Raw genomic sequence first — 19,021 nt, forward strand, 5'->3', positions numbered from 1 at the left:
GTCTGAAATAAATAAAAATTATCCACTGCTGACTGTAGGAAATATAAGGAATCTTTTAGTTTTCAGGTAAAATAGTCCGGTAGATTACATAATCACTCATTCAGTTGTTTATTGTGGCCTTTCTGCCGTTCAAATTTACAAACTTGCATATATGCAACGTCAGACAAAGATCTATGCATTTATAAACATCTATTATTTACTGATATCATGATACATTTCTTCTTATCATAAGAATTAAATTTTTATCATTTTTATCATTTTACCCAAGCTTTATCAGAGACATTTATTTCAAAAGTGCATGGATGTTTAACACCTCTGGTGAATGTATTAACAGGAATTTCATTTTTAAACTGTTTTTTATATACATTTTGTCAGTTCATGCCTACATGAGGTTTTGTGTGTCTTGTCTCTGTAACTGCGAAGTAATTTCCCTGCTGGGATGAATAAAGTAATTCTATTCTATTCTATTCTATTCTATTTTCTCTTTGTGATGTTATTCCAACTAAAGTATAATATTGAACATTTTTAATTAAATGTTTTGTTAAAAAATGTTTTTTCAGAAACCTCTTGTTTTATTTTTGTTTTATTTAAAACGTATTTGTAGGCAATTCCTTGCTTTTTTCTCTAAAGAAAACTACATTGAAAATGAAGTCCACTTTGACGTAGCGGGATGACGCACGTTTACGCGCAGTGACTCACGGGAAGAAAGGTCAAGAATCGTTTGGTGCTGAAGATGAGCATTAGCCCTGTTAAGAAGATATTTTTTATACCACTAATCCGTCCGCTAGAGTAAACAGAACCGCCTGGTTCTGCCTGGTAAAGCCCAGATGGACCCAGAAAGCGCTGCGCTGTGATTGACTGCTTGGCTTCCTAACGCCGCTCGCTCTCGGCTTTTAGCTGCATTGTTATTGTTTCCTGTCTGCTGCTCTGAAACGGGGACCCGAGGGATGGTTTTTCATCGGGTTCGGGAAGATGGATGAGAAGTCCACCAGCAGCCACCAGCGGCTCCTGCTCTTCCTGCTCATGGTGGGAATTTTCGGTGTTTTTATGATCCAGTATGCCTGTCCCAGCAGCTCCGAGTGCCAAATGCTCCACCAGCTGGGGGCCTGGTTCACCCTCAGGGGCGGACCTGGCATCCGAATCGGCGATGGTGAATCGCAGGACGGGCTCCAGAAGGACCCCTACATCGCAGAAGACGGCGCTTTGGCCCGATTTGTCCCTCGATTCAACTTCACCAGCGCCGACCTAAACCGAGAGGTGGACTTCAACATCAAAGGGGATGATGTCATTGTATTTCTGCACATCCAGAAAACGGGGGGCACAACTTTTGGCCGGCACCTGGTGCGCAACATCCAGCTGGAGCGGCCCTGTGAGTGCCACGCAGGCCAGAAGAAGTGCACCTGCCTCCGGCCGGGTAAGAAGGAAACCTGGCTCTTCTCTCGGTTTTCCACCGGCTGGAGCTGCGGGCTTCATGCGGACTGGACTGAGCTGACCCACTGTGTCCCATCACGCATGGACTCCAGAGAGGCCCAGAAAAACCAGCCAAGGTTGGAGGAAAATCACGTTAAGTTCACGTTATTGAGCAATTTTTATCTTCCAGGTTTGGATGTAAATGGAAAATAATAGTTGGGGAAGTAAGAGAAGCTGAACTGGAAGAATTATTGCTACAAGTTTCAGAAAAAATTCTATCATTTAGACAAGATTTGAACAAACTCAGAGCCGTATCTCTAATACCTAATCAATAATTTAGTCGACTCAATAAAGTATCATGATCAACTATATCAAACATAGCAGTAAGCTAATTGACAGGCTCTAAATATGGAGCCTGGGAAACCAAAGAAAATAACCTGAATAAATAAGTGATGGGAGGCAAGGCATTCACATGAAAACATGCATGCATGCACAAACATGACATGAACAAAGAATAAAAGAAAGAAGTTTGATTTCAGTAACTTAGGAACCGTTTTACTGTTTATTGTAGAAAAGTATGGACATTTTACAGGTTTTTCAATTTGTGCTAATTCCTAGAAGACAAAAATATAATAATGCCTAATATATTGAAAATCTAGAAATTTCAGAAGATCCAGAAGTTATTTTGATAAACAATAACGATTGTTGTTTTGAGAACAATTTCAACGAACATAGTCGTAATGGCATAATAATACAAGAGCACATTCTCAAAGATCAATAAACTTTAAATTCTAATGAACACTGGAACTGAAATATGTTTAAAATATCCAAAATAAATAAACAAAACAACAGAAACAATAAATAAAATAAATTATGACGTTTCTGTAAACAAAATAGCCCTTCAATAAAAGGACAAGTTGCAACAGACTGAAAACTTTTGTTATTCAGTTTTTGGTAGAAAAAGAAAAACGATAAGTCATGCAAATTGAGTTTGTTTTAATGTATCATGCAATTAATTGATTTCTTGCTTATTGCTACTGTCCTAATTGCAAACACTCATTTCTGTTTTCTTCTCTTTCTAGTAGAAACTATTACTACATTACGATCTTAAGAGATCCTGTTTCGCGTTACCTCAGCGAGTGGCGTCATGTGCAACGCGGAGCTACTTGGAAAGCCTCCCTCCACGTGTGCGACGGACGTTCACCAACGCTGTCAGAGCTGCCAAGTTGCTATCCAGGCGACGACTGGTCGGGTTGCAACCTGCAGGAGTTCATGGACTGCCCCTACAACCTGGCCAACAACCGACAGACCCGCATGTTGGCAGATCTCAGTCTGGTGGGTTGCTACAACGTCTCCTCCATGGGCGAAGACAAACGCTGGGCGGTGCTTCTGGACAGCGCCAAGCGCAACCTGAAGGGGATGGCCTTTTTTGGCCTGACTGAGTACCAGCGTAAGACGCAGTACCTCTTCGAGAGAACCTTCAACTTACAGTTCATCGCACCTTTCACGCAGCTGAACGGGACGCGAGCTTCCAGCGTAGAGGTACCCTCGGAGAAGCAGCAAAGGATTCGCCAGCTAAACCGGTGGGACGTGGAGCTGTATGAGTACGCCCGTGACCTTTTCCTGCAGCGCTTCCAGGTGGCGAGACAGCAGGAGCGCAGGCAGGCCAGGGAGCGGCGGCAACAGGAGAGGAGGCGGCTCCGGGGGAGACTCTCAGCAAAACAAGGGCGGCAGCCGAAGCCGACTGAAACGACGCGCTCGATCGAAGAGCGTCGAACGGAGGACAGCCTGGAGTCCGAAGTGCTTCTGTCAGACTGGTGGGATGTAGATGAGAACAGCACCATGGAGGACTACATAGGCAATGTGGAGCAGTGGTAGCAGACAGCTGTCTTTGTACCAAGAGCTGCCTTGTCAGTTTTTGCTAATTCAGGTTATTTTCAGTACATGCCTTCTTCTCTTATTCTTTTGTGACAATGAAATGTTTTAAATGTGACTTTAATTTATTTATTTTAAAGGCGACCTATTATGCTTCCTTGAACAGTTTGGGATATGTTTATAGGATATACAAACCATGTTTGTAACATTTTTTGCACAAAATTATTCTTAGCTCATGAGATTTTAGCCTGCTCAGTTCTGCCTATTTTGAGCTCCTTTCAGAAGGAAAAGCCTCTGTCACTTTAAATCCAAACAAGCTGGTGAAACACTTGCAGGTAAAAATGGTTGCAAACAGATGCGCAATTATACAACCCTACATTTTGGTCTGGACAATAAACCCTTAACAATATATACCCTGATAGACATGTGATCAGTATCAATAGATATTACATCTGATAGAATATTCAACCATTTCACTGAACTCTGATCCAGAACCACACAGCATTCTGGGAATGCCATATTTGAAAAGCAGAAGTAGAGCCTCCTGTACAACCAACACGAATGCAGCAAGTAATTTCTGGATGGTAAGTCAACAACAAAACACTTGTCTTATCCAGCAGCCATTGTACAGCTCATACGGCGTTAAGACCAGCTTACTAAATGTGCTGGATCTCCTCTTGTGATTGCGCAGAGTGACTCAACAATCTTGAGGTTTTTAAAATGACAAATTTTTCCAAAACACTAACTTATTGCCAAAAACTGTCTGGAAAGTTTTTATTTCTAACTTGAGCCTTTTTTAGAAGTAGTGGAAGTACAAAAGTTTGCAAAATGCGAATTTTGCATAATATGTCTCCTTTAAACAGATTGTTGTAACAGACTTTCTAATCGGGTCAAAAAATAGGAAGGTTTTTCTTTTCGTCATGATGCCAGCCTTCAGCATGTTTTCTCTGGACTTTAACCACATTATAATTCAGAAAATGCAGCTTGGAAGAAAATAGTTTTTCTTATTTCAGGAAACACTACAGGTTTGTGATCAACAATCTTTATGTTTGCCAAAATGTTGTCTTGAATATTTTTGAAATGTACTCGTTTGTGTCTTTTCAACAGCAGAACAGGAAAATTAATTCATCAGTACCTCAATTTGTGGCATTATCTGCTAATGTTGTAAAACATTGGAATTTGTCTCTTTTTATATAAACTATGCTTTTACATTTATCAAACTACTGTTTTACTCTCATGCTTTTATAGGTTTCTCAATTGCAAGTCTGGGGTTTACCAGCAGGAGGTGGTAAAGTTCTTTTAATGTTAGGAAATCTCCTTAGTACATAAGGAAAGGACATTGGATCAAATCATAACTTATTATGAAAAAATAGTTTAATAGGATTTTGGTTGTTTCCTTGATAATTTTTCAAATGATTTTTAAAGTTTGATTCTGTTGCTCCCAACTTTTAGAAAACGAGTATTTTCACTATACGTACAGATATATTCAATAAATCAACAACATTACACGTTATGACTGGCCATGAAGCCATTTTAGATAAGCATGAATATTAATACCATTGTTGAACTGGGATGAAGTTTAGTCTCTCAGGTTTGTTTTTCTGTAGCATTTTTTAAATATGACTAAAGAAGGACGAATGAATTGGCGGAAATGGACTTCCATACCTATCCTATTACCTGCAGTTTGCACCATCTTTCATTTAGTCGTGACTTCATGATAAATAATAAACAAACACTCCCCTGTCTTCCAACTCCTCCCATTTGATAAACCCTCCCTCTGTCTTTTTTTTTTTTTTTTTTTTTTTTTTTGGCCAAATCTGTTATCTGCTCTGCTGCCGATCCACTGTAGTTACAGCTGACATTTCTGCCGCCGCTTCCCTGTTCCTCTGTAGCTGCATCGCGCTTTTCGCTCTGATTTTTTTAATGTACATTATTTCTCGTTAGCGCGTTTTATTTCAGCCATCCTTCCTACGCTTCAGTGCAGCGCTGTTACAGTCTCATACAGATAAATAAGGAAGTCTTTGCGGGAAATACCGAACCGAGAAGCTCATTTCAGTCGACGTTGATTTGAAAGAAGACATTTGATCTGTTTGGACTGATAACAGGTGAGCGGCCGCGGCACGCCTGGTGCATTTGCAGCATTATTAATGCGCTCTGACGCATTTATAAAAAGAAATTGTGTTTTCGTATTTTCCGTCTGTTCGCTTGTGCAACTCCTGCCTGTTGCATGGCCGCGCAAAAGCTGGCTTTTGTTGTTAAATATGGGCGTAATTCAGGCAAATTAGTCTTAGCGCTCTTGTTAAACATGGGTTGGGAGGTCTGAGACTTCTCTGTCTGGATACAAATGATGTGGTGAAAAATTTCCATATCCAAGCCAGTAAAAAGGGGTTTTGTTTTATTATGAGGTAGCATAAGCTGTCTTTGCAGTTGCCACGTTTAGGTTTTTAAGTAAGAGCTCCATGCATTCAGAGGTGAAATGAAGATCCAGTGCAGGTTGCGTTTTCGTTACTGACTTGCAGGGTTGCAGACTTTCGCTATCCGTGTCTGTACATACAACAAGTGCAGGAGTTATGAAGTCCTGTCCTTGCTTGTCCTGTAAGGGGTCAGACTTAAACCGCCATAGCATTCTGTGTTGTCTCTATTGGTTTGCATACACTGTATGCAATCCTACTGGTCGTTTGCCCTTTATCTTGTCTGGTTCAACAAAACAGCCAGTCAAGACAAGTTCACACTCCCTCCCGGCTGTGGACTCTGTACCTGTCTGGCTAGTTTCTCTTTACTTAATATAAACACAGATAAACTGACAAACAGGCTCACACTGACAGGCGTGCGTGGAGTCACCTTTCCCACGCAACCAGTTTTCATTTCTCCTCTCACACATATACGACTTGGTCACCATCTAGTTATCTTGCTGTTTATTGCTTGTAATGTTTCTTTTTTCTTTCGGAATGGCCAGTTTTTATGTGTATACACTGTAAAAGCCTAAGTTATTTATTTTTATGCTTAGGTGATGCTGATTTGTTTGTCGAAGTAACGCGTTTCATGGTGGTGTGTTTTAAAGCTGTGGTGCTTTTAACGAGCTGAAAGGATTACCAATACTTAACCTAATTACTTTGCTCTCTCCATTTAAGCTGCTGCCTTTCTCTCACACTGTGATTTATAGATTGGTTTCCTTACGCTTTTTAAATCAATCGTTTGGTGGCTGATGTTGGACTGTTTCTGCTCTCATCCTTGAAAACATGTTTTCAAGCTAGTGACTGATAACCCTGAGATAAGGCAGATGAAGATTAAAGTCGTGTTTTCACAGCTTTAGTTGCTGTTACACAACCACGTTTACCTCTAAAACTGGAATTCACCAAGCTTTTTGGAGTGAGGTATCTCCAATTTGAATAAAAAACTCCCACAGGGAAGTTGTATTCGCGTATGAAACCAAAATGGACATAAGAGAAAAACCCAAATGTTTTCAAACCAGAAGTGAAAATTTGACTGGTACTGTTTACAATAAAGGGAATAAAAACTAGGAAGATGAAATTTTACCAGAGAATCCCCACCTCTCAAGTTGTTGTGTTTTACAGTTCATGGTATCTTACAGACCTTTGAACATTTTTAGATTTTTACATCCTAAAAATGTCATGGTGGTTTTTAGGGAATTTTATATGATACACCATGTCAACATGAAGTGGGAGGAAAAATCACACGTGACTTTCAAGATTTTTCAGTTTTTTACAGATGAATCTTAAAAGTGTGGTGTGCATTTATATCCAGCTTCCTTGTGGAATCATCTTGATCTAATTACAGCTTTAAGTTTGACTGGGTGTCTTTACTACCTAAAGGATCTATAATTTGGGTCAATTTTGCCTTTCTAAATAGCTCAGACAAATGTGATCGATAAGGAGATTTAAAAATCAGTTTTTAAAAGAATATGCTCTGATTTGAGGCAATTAGATGTTCTGTATTTTATTTAAGGACGTTGAAGTAGAGGGGAGTGAAAGCAAATACAAGCCAAACCTTTCACATTTGTTTTCATTAATTCATTCAAATAAAATAATAAATACATTATTTGAGGTTGTAAATTAAATTATAAACAAGAATCAAGAGGCATTGATAGTTTTGCAAGCCACAATATGTCAACATTGTTGCTTTTTATGTATTAAAATAATAAACAAATGTTTTGTTACTTGTTCAGACATTTAAGGCTAAACATTTCAAATTGTACAAGTAAATTTATATAATGACTAACTTGAAAAGATTCAAAAATAACCCACGATAATTCTGCCATACCTTCAAAAATATCTTAAATTGTCATCAATTTTTTTATTTATTTGATTCTCTTTTTAATTTTTATTCCTTTTCTTCATTTTTATTAATAATGGGGAAAAAATGAGTTGTGTTTATTTGGCAATAACACAAATAAACATCATTAACATCACGACAATCAAATATCGTCATCAAAGATAAAAACACGAAACAAAGAGCTTATTTCCACCGTTGTCCTCCAGATGCTCAACACAAACACACAGCAAGCATAAACACACACGTTTTGCAGAAAATCTTGCAGTAGATTAGATTGGAGAGAAAATGAGGATATTCCTCGGTGCCGTTCTGCAGCCCTCCTGTTTAGGTGGCCCTCAGTTTGCAGCCATAATGCAGACGTCAGAGCTCAGCTGAAGGTTACGCTGTCGGAAGCCTTTTGCTGCTCCGTGTTTGATGAAGGACGCTGCACAGTTGCGTCAGCTACTGTTGCTCTGGTCTGTCCACCTTGTGCCACCCAGCCAGGTTCCACCTGAGCGTTGACTCCCATAACCTCCAGACGCCCTCCACTGTTTAATTATTCATTTTATTCTTTAGACTGCAGAGCAAAAACTGGACAAAAATAAACTCTTTTATTTTATTACTGAAGTTAAAAATGTGTTAGTGTTACATCTCAATAGGTCTGAAAGAAGAACTTTATCTGCAGAAAAAATATGCTGCTTTTCTGCTCTAAATTAACTGTAAAAGTAATATTTAAACTTTCTTCATTGTCTGGTGACTTGAGGAGTGAGGTTGCATAATAAATGCATCGTTAATTATCCAGAAACAATCGAGCTTTGTTACTCGATCATTATGAACCAACATGTTCCAAACTGAATGCTCGGTCATTTATCTAAAGATTTGTTCATCTCTCATGTCTGCTGTGATAGACGCATTGATCAGGGTTTTCATGGACCAGTACGATTATTTTATGGGGTTCATTTTGTTTTTAATTCTGTTGGAGGATTTCCAGTCTGGTATGAGATTTCTGCAGCATGATATTCTCAAGTAAAAATACCAGAGCTTCACAGCATTTACAACGAAAACATAAACTAAACTGGGGAACCTAATCTGATCAAACGATCATGAAAACATAATTATTCTGCTACAAAATGTATTTATATAATCTCAGTTATTGCTGGTATAAAAATGTTGTCTCAGACTTTTATTTATAAATACTAAAGCAAATATTTTTAGTTTTCAAGTAAAGTGTCCCATTGAGCATCTTATTATGTCTTTTTTTTCTGTGCTGCTCTTTGTAGAATAACATCAATACAGTTGGACATACACAGAATAAAAGACGCACGCACTTTTTTGTCACTGTTTGAAGTTGAATCAGACCAAAATTCTCCTGTTTTATGTCAATTAGAATTATTAAAATTATTTATATATGCCAAATACCACAATAATGAGAGGATATTTATTTCTTAATGACTTCAAAATCAGAAGTTTACATACAGACTAATGACTATTGCTTCAAACGTGGTGATGATGTCATCACTTTAGGCTAACTGACACATTTGAGTTAATTAGAGTCAAACCTGTGGATAAATTTTAAGACCACACCCGAAGCACACTGGTTTCTTGTTTGACATGAAGGGGGAAAATAAAATAAATCAGCCAAGATATCAGGAAGAGAACCACTGTTACATTTGGAAGAAAACTGGGGATGCTTGTACCATTCTAACTGAAGCATGGTGGTGGCAGCATCATGTTGTGGGGCTGTTTTGCATCATGAGGGAAGAACATGTAGAAAAATTAAAGCAACATCCAAAAACATCGACCAGGCAGTTAAAGCTCTGGTCCAAATGGACAATAACACAACATCCAGCTAAAGTAGATATAAAATGGCTTAAGGATAAAAAAGTCAATGTTTTGGCCATCACAAAGCGCGAACCTCAGTCCTACAAACCGGACTTGGTTCCACCAGTTCTGTCAGCAGAAACGGGTCAGAAGCTTGTGGAAAGAAACCCAAAACATTTGACCCAAATCATACATTTTTAAGGCAAAATGCTTCCAAATGTTGAGGAATTGTATGAAAACTTCTGCTTTTGAGTTCATTAACAAATAAATCTCTGACATATTCTCTGTCTAATCATTGTAGCATTTAGTAAATCGAAATAATTTTGGTAATTTTAACAAGAAATCAAGTCTGATTTAACGTCAGAAAGTGAGGAAAAATGGTGTTTGTGTCTCAATTTGTCCAAAGTGTCTGCCAAGTGAAAAGTAAATTTAGTTTCAATTCATCAATTATGTGTAACAAACACATAAATGTGGTGTGATGCATTTAATGAAGAACAATGACATTTTTAGAGATATTTCAGTGCTTGATTTGCGCAGTTGAAGTAAATTGAGGAAGCATTGGTAAATCTAAGTGAAAAATCCTTAATCCAAAAGCTGCAGTGACTCCTGAGCGCTTTATCAGTGAGTGAAAGGTCACTCCTGTTTATTTTCACAGGTACCGGCTGCAGTGTAAACTAGGATAGCTTTGGAGAGGAGCCAGCGTTGCTGCATATCTCTCCACGAGTGGTTGCAATGGCAGCTGTGCACCATTTGGTGTCCGGAGTGTTGCTAAGGAGCTTTTTGATGATGTTGGATGCTTTTTGCCTCGTCAGGGTGTGCGTAAGCACAGACTCTTGACACTGACGTGGACATAAATGCAGGACGGGCGAAGCTGCAGGAGGAACGCTTGTCTGGTTCCCCCCCAGAGAAAAGTTCGTATTGATCTGTAGGCTTTGGAGGAGGAGGATGCACCGATAAGCGTAATGGTTCAGCAAGCGAAGCAATTGTTATAGCTGCTCTTCTCTCTTTTCTGCCTCTCTTGTTTGGCCTGGGACGTGACTTTGTGTTGCTCATCCATCGGTCTCGTTTTCCTGCTGCAGCATTACCCATCCATGTTGTGTATCTGCATGCCGTCACACACAAACACACACATTCGTTCCCTCGTTGTGGTCCCCCCCATTGCTTCCTCCGTCTGTGTCTGCTTCCATCAGACATAGAGGCTGATAATATCTGCTTCAACGCCCTCTTCTCCTCCTGTTCCGTCCTTTATTGAGCTGCTTAAGGTTTTACTGACCACGCTTTTGCCTTACCTTTACGGCTGCAAATAATGATTATTTTAGTAATCGATTATTCTGATGATTAGTCGGAAGAACTGGCCCCTTTTTTCAGATTTTACTCTTAAGCCTTTTCTATGCAATATTAGAAATATATTATAATTTACTATATTTTGGATTAAGCTGTTAATAAATAGATAGCAAAAGGTGTTTAACAGGATTTTACTTTACAGAATTTGAACCAGGTGAAGGTAAAACTGCAAATTTAGTTCTGGGTAGAAAATATTTACAGACAAAGTTTTTTCTTTATCTTAAGTGCCAAATTTGTATATTTTTGTACACTTTTGGCTTAATTGTGATGTTGATATTGTAATGTGTTTTTATAGCTTTTTTAACAGATGAAACTTCTTAAAGAGATATTTGATCGCAAGGAGTTTTATCCTGGCTAAATAAAAGTTGAAGAATAATTACTGCTCTGAATATTTTGTTCTTTCAGAAAATGGCCTTTACTGAAGTCTGTGTACTCCAGTTAATGATTAATTAGCTACTAAATTAGTTGACGATTATTTCAAAAATCGGTTAATCACATTAATCATTTTACCCCTAAATCCAACCTGATGTAAACAGGGAAAAATGTCCAATTTAATGTCAGACAATGGGGGGAAAGTTGTTCTACAGTTTACCGCAATAATCGATTAATCCGATTAATCGTGTCAGCTCTACTTCCCTTTACATTTCATCTTTTAAATTAAAAATGGAGCTACAACATTTCCCTCGTCATGCACTTGTGTGTCTTATTATCTGTATTCACTTAGTGTCTGGCCACGTGACTTTGCTCCCTGACTGAGCAGAACAGAGGTCTGCATGCATCATCCTTGCATCACGCTGCAGTATGTTTGAGCGAGACGTGAGAAACTCCTCCGTCCCTGTGTGCAAGCAGAGCTGCTGCACAGTTTGAATATTAGCATGTGGCTCAGACGTGACTGTCATGACTGTGCTGGCTCCAGTGTGAAAAAGTGAGGAACAAGGACAGGCTCTGTGCAAGGAGGAGTCTTCCTTCTACTGTGCTTCCTCATTGATCAGTCAGATGCTTTGCTTGGCTGTAAAACGCAGCGTGATTGGCTGCTGCTTTGCATTACACACAGCAGCTGTAGTTGTGAAGAACTACGCTGTGTCGTCTTTTCCGTACGTCTTCATTTGGGGGAATCGACTGAACTTTGCCACGTCAAGGACAATATTACTCACCGCGTCTCGCGCTGATGTCCAGTTTCCACAGGGCAGAAAGTAAATGAGTTAAGGTGACGTCTCTGTCCTGCCTGCAACCTCCCTCCATCCTCCCTCCCTCTCTCTCTCTCCTATCTGTATCACTTAATCAAGACATAGCTTGCCCTTTCCTGTTCATTGCTGCCTCCCTCCCTCCTCTGTTTTGCTTGTTTTCTTCTCCTGCAGCGTGATCCTAAAGACGTAGCAGTTTCCAGCCTAAACGGTCGCTTTTTCTCTGTTTTCTGCAATTCACAGTGAGACAGCGAGCAAAGACATGCAGCGGAGAGGTCAGTGAGGATGACAACAGAGGCAACGGAGACGGAGGGATGAGAAGCAGACTCAAGTAAGAGGAGGAAGCAGGATTCCAAAGTGCCTACAGTACGGTTTTGTCCTACAGCAGGAGAGAGGGCTCGGTGTTCGTTTGGCCTTGAATGGAGGCTATATTTTGTCCTGACAGCCACAAAGTCATCCATCCCACGTTGCTGAGCTGCAGTCCCCACATTCCCAGAGCTGAGCTGAAGCTTTGTCTCATCATTACAAGGACATTACGGGTGTAAGGTTCTGCTTTTTCCCCCTCTGTCTGTCAGAGAATAACAACTACAACAGAGCTGCGGCGACTTCCTCTGCTCTGACCATGTTGACATGAATGTAAAAGAGACGCATCTGAGCGGACTATGGTGATGTTTTCTGAACGTTTTTCTTTCTTTCTCTTGAGACAGAGCTGGTCTCTGCTCCCAGTTAACCCCTGCTATCTCACCCAGTAAAACTTCAGCTGACAGTTTTCCCAGGATCAGCTAATAAACATCCCTCAAAATACTCCAATCTAAAGGGACTTGCTACCTATTTGCTCTGAAGGAAAAATATTTTTGCTTTTTTTTCCCCCAAGGGGATTTTTTTTCTCTCTCTCTCTTGAATCACTATTAGTCAGCCCTGCTTGCATTAGACCATTTTTTTCCATCCACTCGCTCCCACCCCTTGCTCAGTGTCTGTGAGCATCTCAGATGGCTGTCAGCATGACCATGGGACGAGACACCAAATGGCTGACCTTGGAAGTGTGTCGCGAGTACCAGAGAGGCACCTGCTCACGATCTGACACCGATTGTAAGTTTGCACATCCCTCCCGGAGCTGCCATGTGGAGAACGGCCGAGTCATCGCCTGCTTTGATTCGCTCAAGGTAACAACGCAGCGCACATCACACACGCATCAGCTCCTGCCGCATTACAGCTTGTTTGTTCCTCTAGTTCTGTGTCAGACATGTCGGCTTCAGTCGTCTGGGAAAGTTTATAGCACTCAGGCCACATATTTACATACGCTGTAGAGCAACCTTGTACTCTCTGTCTGACATTAAATTGAACTATTTTTCTCTTGTTTTAAGTCAGTGATGAGACGATTAATCGGATTAATTGTGATTAATCATGAATAATCAATTATTTAAACAAACTCTAGAACAATCTTCTCACTGTCTGAAATTAAATTGGATTATTTTTTTCTTGTTTTAGGTCAAGTTGGAAATAGGGATGAAACGATTAGTCAGATTAATCAGTTATTGAAATAAACTGACCTTAAATTTGACAATTTTTTCTTGTTTTAAGTCAGGCTGGACTTAAGGCTAAAACAATTAATCGTGATTAATCATGATTAATAAATTACTTAAATAAACTCTAGAACAATCTTCTCATTGTCTGATATTAATTGGATGATTTATTTCTTGTTTTAGGTCAGGCTAGAATACAGGCTGAAACAATTAATCAGATTAATTGTTATTAATTGATTATTGAAATAAACTAGAACCATCTTTTTCTCACGGTCTCGTATTAAATGTGACTATTTTTTCCTGGTTTAAGTCAGGTTGGATTTAGGGCTGAAATAATCAGATTAGTCATGATTAATCTTGAATAATCGACCTTTAAAATAAACTATAGAGCAACTTTTGGCAGCATTGCATTATAAACTGTGTGACTCGAGTGTCTTGGTTTTCCTTCTACAAGCTTCTCTCAATAGATTGCTGGAAATTTGACCCATTCCTCCTGACCGAACTGGTGTATTTGATTCAGGTTTATAGGTAGCCTTGCTAGCCACACATTTTCAGATCTGCCCACAAATTATCTAGAGATCAGAGCTTCATGATGAGTTCTCCAAAACATTGTTTTTGTTGTCCCTAAGCAGCCTTCAGCAGTGTTAGTTGTTGTTCATCTTAAGAGCCCATTTGTGGCCAAGCGTGAACTTTCGGATTGATGTGAAGTTCTTGAGTTTCTCCTGCAGCAAAACAGCCCCACAGCATTATTCTGCCACCTCCGTACTTCAAACTTTATTTGGTCTTCCCAGTCTCGAAAGCAAATAACAATAAACCTGTTACAATATACAGTTAATTGCCTATTGGTTATTAATCCATTTTATTTGTGGTTTCAGTTGTGTTTTTATTATTTCTTTACTTTATTATTTTGGATATTTAAAATATCTACCAGTTCCAGTGTTTTCTTTACAAAATGATTGTTTATTGGTCTTTGAGAGGGCGAACTTGCATTATTATGCCATTATCAATTTATTACTTGAAAATGGTCTGAAAACAATAATATTATAATTTATTGCAATAATTACTGGGACAGTTTACCATCCATTGAGACAAATCTAAATAACAGTGCTAATTTGCTTTATCTATTAGCAAAAAATACCCTGAATTAACAATAAAACATCTTTATATAATTTAATAATGTTCAATAGAGATTTAACTTAACCACTGCTATTTATTTACATAGCTGGACTTTTGTATATCATGCATAATTTTAGTACTATTATTTGTTTTGTGAATAATTTTCGCATTTTAATATCTATTTTTTATTCTGTTGTTACTTTGTAAAAAGTGACAATGACTAGATTTGATTAGATTTTAATGAAATTGTGGCCAAATGCTTCAACTTAAGTTTCATCAAACCTCATTACGTGCCTCCAAATATTTGGGTCTTTGTCTTTAATTAGTTTTTCTTTTTATAGTTGTCTGGAGTATTGACTTCTTTCTCGCTGAATGGCCTTTCAGTTCATGCTGGCACTGGACCAGCTTTGGTTCTGGGGTTGATTTTCACGTTCCAGATTGAATTTGCTTCATCCCTGGGACACAGAACCCATCATTTTCCTGGAAGGTGTCATGTTTGTTTATTCCCATGGTGTTTGTCCTGGACTTGGTTATATATGTGTTTGAACCAATGAGTGTGTGACCTTCGGGCACCTGGAAATTGCACCCAACGATGAATCAAACTTGTTGAGGTCCGTGATTCTTGAACTGATGTCTGGGGTAACTTTCATGATATTTCACAAAGAAGCAGCAACTTAAAGGTGTTGCCCTAAAACACATCAACATATTTTCCTCCGTTTAACTCAACTGTTGTAAACTGACCTATCAGAAACATATTTTTGTCAATATCCCAGTGTTTAACAACATTATGGTACTAAATAATACCATAATAGTACAAAAGTGTACAAAAATAGAACATTATATTTTGAAGAACACTAAATATAGTTGCATACATTTCACCCAAAGATATATATAGAAAATGTATATCTTCTACATTTTGTGGAAGATACAAGGCAGGTTTTGCATGAAAAATATTTTCACATGAAGTGAATTTGAGCCTAAAACTATTTTCTCAGAAATCTGGCAGACTATAAAACATAGCTGTAATTAAATAGAGTTGTTGCTTATAAGTGCAGATAATTGAAGATGGAAACATGGATACTTTATATATTGTATTTAAATGGTTTGTTGGGAGCAGAGTTGATTATGGAGTGGCTGCTTTTTTTTAATTTAGTTGTAGACAATAAGGAGAAAATTGGAGGACTGTTCCTTTGATTAATGTGTGGGTAACGTCTCTTTTGTTTCTCGAATGGGAAGCATTGAAATGAAACTGAAAGCAGGATGCATGCTGTAAAAATAAAAGCTCCATTTATCTGTCCTGATGTTTTAGGCCAATCACGTATTTCAAAAGGATGAATACACAATTAAAGATCATTCCCTGATGAATATAAGGAAAGTACAGAGAAAACAGGGTCTGGATGGTGGAGTGGTGGTTAGCATTGTCTGTTCACAGCCAGAAAGTCCCTGATTTAGATATAAGGTTTCCACTTAGTCATTGCTGCTGCTGGGGGTTGTGGTTGGTTTGTTCCGCCATGTTAGCTAGCATGACGGAGAGTTTTTCTTAATATTTTTGTCTCTGTGTCCTCCCTGTGTAGGGCTGCTGACCTGTTGATGTTGTTGATGATGATAAACGCTGGGATTAGCTCCACTTTATAAAGGATAAAACTACATGCAACAACCCAACATCATAAATAAAATAATTATTGAGTTTTTATTTTTGTTTTAAATATGTGAAGCTGTTGTATCGAGAGTTTTCACTTCTTGTCTTTGTTTCTTATTTATGGTAACCAAAGAGTGAGCGAGTTGCTAGGTAACCAAAGAGTGAGCGAGTTGCTAGGTAACCAAAGAGTGAGTTGGTTGATTCCACCAACCTTGTTTAGCTGACTGTGAGAGCAGCTAAAGCCTTTCCTCTGCCTACATCCCCCAGAATGCTGTGCGGTTCTGGATCAAAGTTCAGTGAAATTATTGAATATTCTATCAGATGTATATTGATCACTGTTTTTTGTTCTGTTTCGTATTTATTTTTAGTTTATTGTCCATCCCCAGTTGCAGTTCTACTAATTTTAAAACGTTCTTCTGGTCAAATTTAAATTTTATTCTGCTATAACTGTTATAACTACATTCTCATGGTTAAACAATTTTAAAAATTTGTAACCTGGCCCTAATGCTCCATTGTATAACTCACAGAAGGGACGATTGAATAATAAGCCACTTTTTGAAAACATTTTCTATCATTTGTAATTTGTTTTTTTTTTTTAAAGAAAGTGAGGGGAGAGAATTGATTAAAATTGGATCTGGTATGAAAAAGAAATCTGAGATTTTATTTTTAAGTCACCTAGCAACTTCTATGTAATATTAGGTCTTCTGGTTATTTCTGAGTGAGGGATTTGTTTTTGAGGGATTATGATGTAAATGTTTTGTGAAAGAAACCATATACTAGTTATATACTGTCTGTCAATTTACTTTAGGTCTAATTTCAGGGAGTGCAGTAGAAAACGCCTTCTCTCTGCCAGGTTGAGCTCAGTTGATGAAAGTTTTCCTCTTTACTTCTTCGATTTTCTATGCCTGTACTTCAGTTGTGACTCATTGATAAGCATTTATCCTTCAGACACAAACTTGGTGGGACTAAAGTGTCCAACCTCGTCTCAGGTTATTAAAATACTGCACTGCAGATACTAGCATAGCAACCAGCCTGAAATGTACAGATATAAGTGCCATGAACCATGAGGTTTAGCGTTGATCTGTTTAATGATGCATTTTAAATATACGACCTCTGACTAGGAGGTGAAATACAAACTCCTAAAGTCAGTAGACTCAAACATTAAATAACATAACTTAGTCTGAAACTATTAATCTGATTAATTGGGATGAATTGATTATTGAAACATTTTAGCTTCATTCTTCATTCATTCTTAACTTTGAAAATTAATTAATTGACCACGCTTGCAGACAGCTTGCAGAGTTAGCGTTAGCAGCCGCCTCGTTCTGATCGGCTCTTCTCTCTTAGCTGTGAGAGCATTACAAACGTCATGGCCAAACGTTAGCGATTGGGTGAAATTTAATCTTCAATGGAGTCCACGCCTCCAGGACGTAATCGTTTCTCAATAGTTGAGAATTCAGACCCCCTGGACGAAGCAAAGCACAGTTTTTATCAAATCACAGATTTGACTTTAATTAAATCCATATACATATTTAGCTCAATATTAGTGTTTTCAAGTAGAATTTATTGTTGTTTGAGCTAAACGACCAATGCTAATCTACTGGTGATCTGCTTCTCCATCAATGCTGCTGCTCTCTCTCCATCTGATAACCACAACATCAACACTCTGCATATACATGAGTATAAACCACTCTGTAGTGATAATAACTAACATTTTAAGGTAGCATCAGCTAAAAAAAAAAAAGACAGTTATTTTAGCCTCTGAGCAGACTGTTGTTGTGTTTCCCAGCCTTGTGAGGGATTTTTCTCAAAGCTTTTCTACAGCGAAGAATCGGGACCCAGACAAGAGGCTTTCTGTCTGAGTGCAGCTGCTGTCTCCTGGTTTATTGAGTTAGAATTTATTATTCAGCCATTTTTCTGTGTTATGTCCTACGGAGCAGAAGGGGGAGATGGAGAAGAGAGACAGAGAGAAGGGGCCTAGCAACAGCACAGGACTGAACACCCATTGGATAGTTTGATCTTTCTGAGTGGCATGGCTGTTTTTAGCACAGAGCAACAGCCTGGTTCTGTACTGGTTGCACAGAGGGAGTCTCTTTTATATATATATATATCAAAGGTAGCGAGGAACCATTAAAAGCCCCATTTGACCGTCTCGGGAGAGGGCTGAGGTTGGAGTCAGCTGAAGGTCGAACCAGTCTTTTCTTCATGAGGGCTGCAGTAAACAAACATTTCCAGAAACAGAGCCCTTAGCCTCTGTGTGTTTGACGATTACACTCAGCTGATTCTGTTTTTGGTCAACTGTGAAACACCTCTCTGTTCCCCATGCATCACTCTTTCCTCCCCTCCCTTCCATGTTAATTTTATGGATTTATCTGCTAATGGCTTCCCTCCCGTATGTGCCATCTCCAGGCCGACACAAGCCAACCGCTGTCATTCCCCGTTGCTTCTCCATTAGGTCTGCCGGCCCTGCCTGAATGGGCTTCAGCTGGAGGGAGGGAGCAGCTAACCACTTAGTTCTTCTTACCTTGTTAACTGGAGTGCTACTGTCATCTCATGTGATTAGTGTGGAAATCCCGTTTGTCCATCATCAGACAGCAGATTCAGTCGCAATCTCAAATCTGTTCATAAAGGTTATATTTAGTTTAAAGACCAAAATTGTAACATTTGCTTAGGTTCTCTTTCACATTACACTGTATCAAACAAACCAAACGAATTGGAAAAACCTGTTCCACTCCTTGCCTGTGGTGGCACTGCACCAAGAACCACTGAATGAAATGACACAAAAACTTCAGAAGAAGACACAGAGCGCAACTTCCTTCGTCACAAAATGTAAGCAA

General features: G+C 38.8%; 2 protein-coding genes across 7 annotated transcripts in view; both read left to right on the plus strand.

Moving 5' to 3' along the window:
* The first annotated feature begins 674 nt into the window (after positions 1-674).
* On the plus strand, positions 675-4,505 carry hs6st2 (heparan sulfate 6-O-sulfotransferase 2). 2 transcript variants are annotated; one of them, XM_028009722.1, is made up of 2 exons: positions 675-1,547; positions 2,493-4,505. In XM_028009722.1, exons 1-2 carry the CDS (start codon positions 973-975, stop codon positions 3,286-3,288), a joined length of 1,371 nt encoding a protein of 456 aa, XP_027865523.1. In that variant the 5' UTR covers positions 675-972; the 3' UTR covers positions 3,289-4,505. The 2 variants fall into 2 exon arrangements, with proteins under 2 accessions (XP_027865523.1, XP_027865524.1); XM_028009723.1 differs by having other exon boundaries at positions 2,496-4,505.
* A 595-nt stretch (positions 4,506-5,100) lies between these two features.
* The window catches only part of mbnl3 (muscleblind-like splicing regulator 3), a 32,897-nt gene continuing 18,976 nt past the window's right edge, over positions 5,101-19,021 (plus strand). For 2 of the 5 annotated variants that reach the window (XM_028008239.1, XM_028008238.1), the window contains exons 1-2: positions 5,102-5,390; positions 12,150-13,069. In XM_028008239.1, coding sequence (XP_027864040.1) covers positions 12,896-13,069 — 174 coding nt within the window. In that variant the 5' untranslated portion in view covers positions 5,102-5,390; positions 12,150-12,895. Of the gene's footprint in view, positions 5,391-11,794; positions 11,930-12,149; positions 13,070-19,021 lie in introns of those variants that run through there. The other 3 variants (XM_028008234.1, XM_028008236.1, XM_028008235.1) reach the window with 3 other exon arrangements.

This window comes from Xiphophorus couchianus, chromosome 23 (genome assembly GCF_001444195.1).
Source record: "Xiphophorus couchianus chromosome 23, X_couchianus-1.0, whole genome shotgun sequence".
Taxonomy (NCBI): domain Eukaryota; kingdom Metazoa; phylum Chordata; class Actinopteri; order Cyprinodontiformes; family Poeciliidae; genus Xiphophorus; species Xiphophorus couchianus.

Excerpts from the sequence above, each read along its gene's own strand:
- hs6st2 (XM_028009722.1), top strand. The coding sequence starts at position 973 with ATGGATGAGAAGTCCACCAGCAGCCACCAGCGGCTCCTGCTCTTCCTG. Across the intron at positions 1,548-2,492 it reads GCCCAGAAAAACCAGCCAAG|TAGAAACTATTACTACATTA; the intron begins GTTGGAGGAAAA and ends TTCTCTTTCTAG.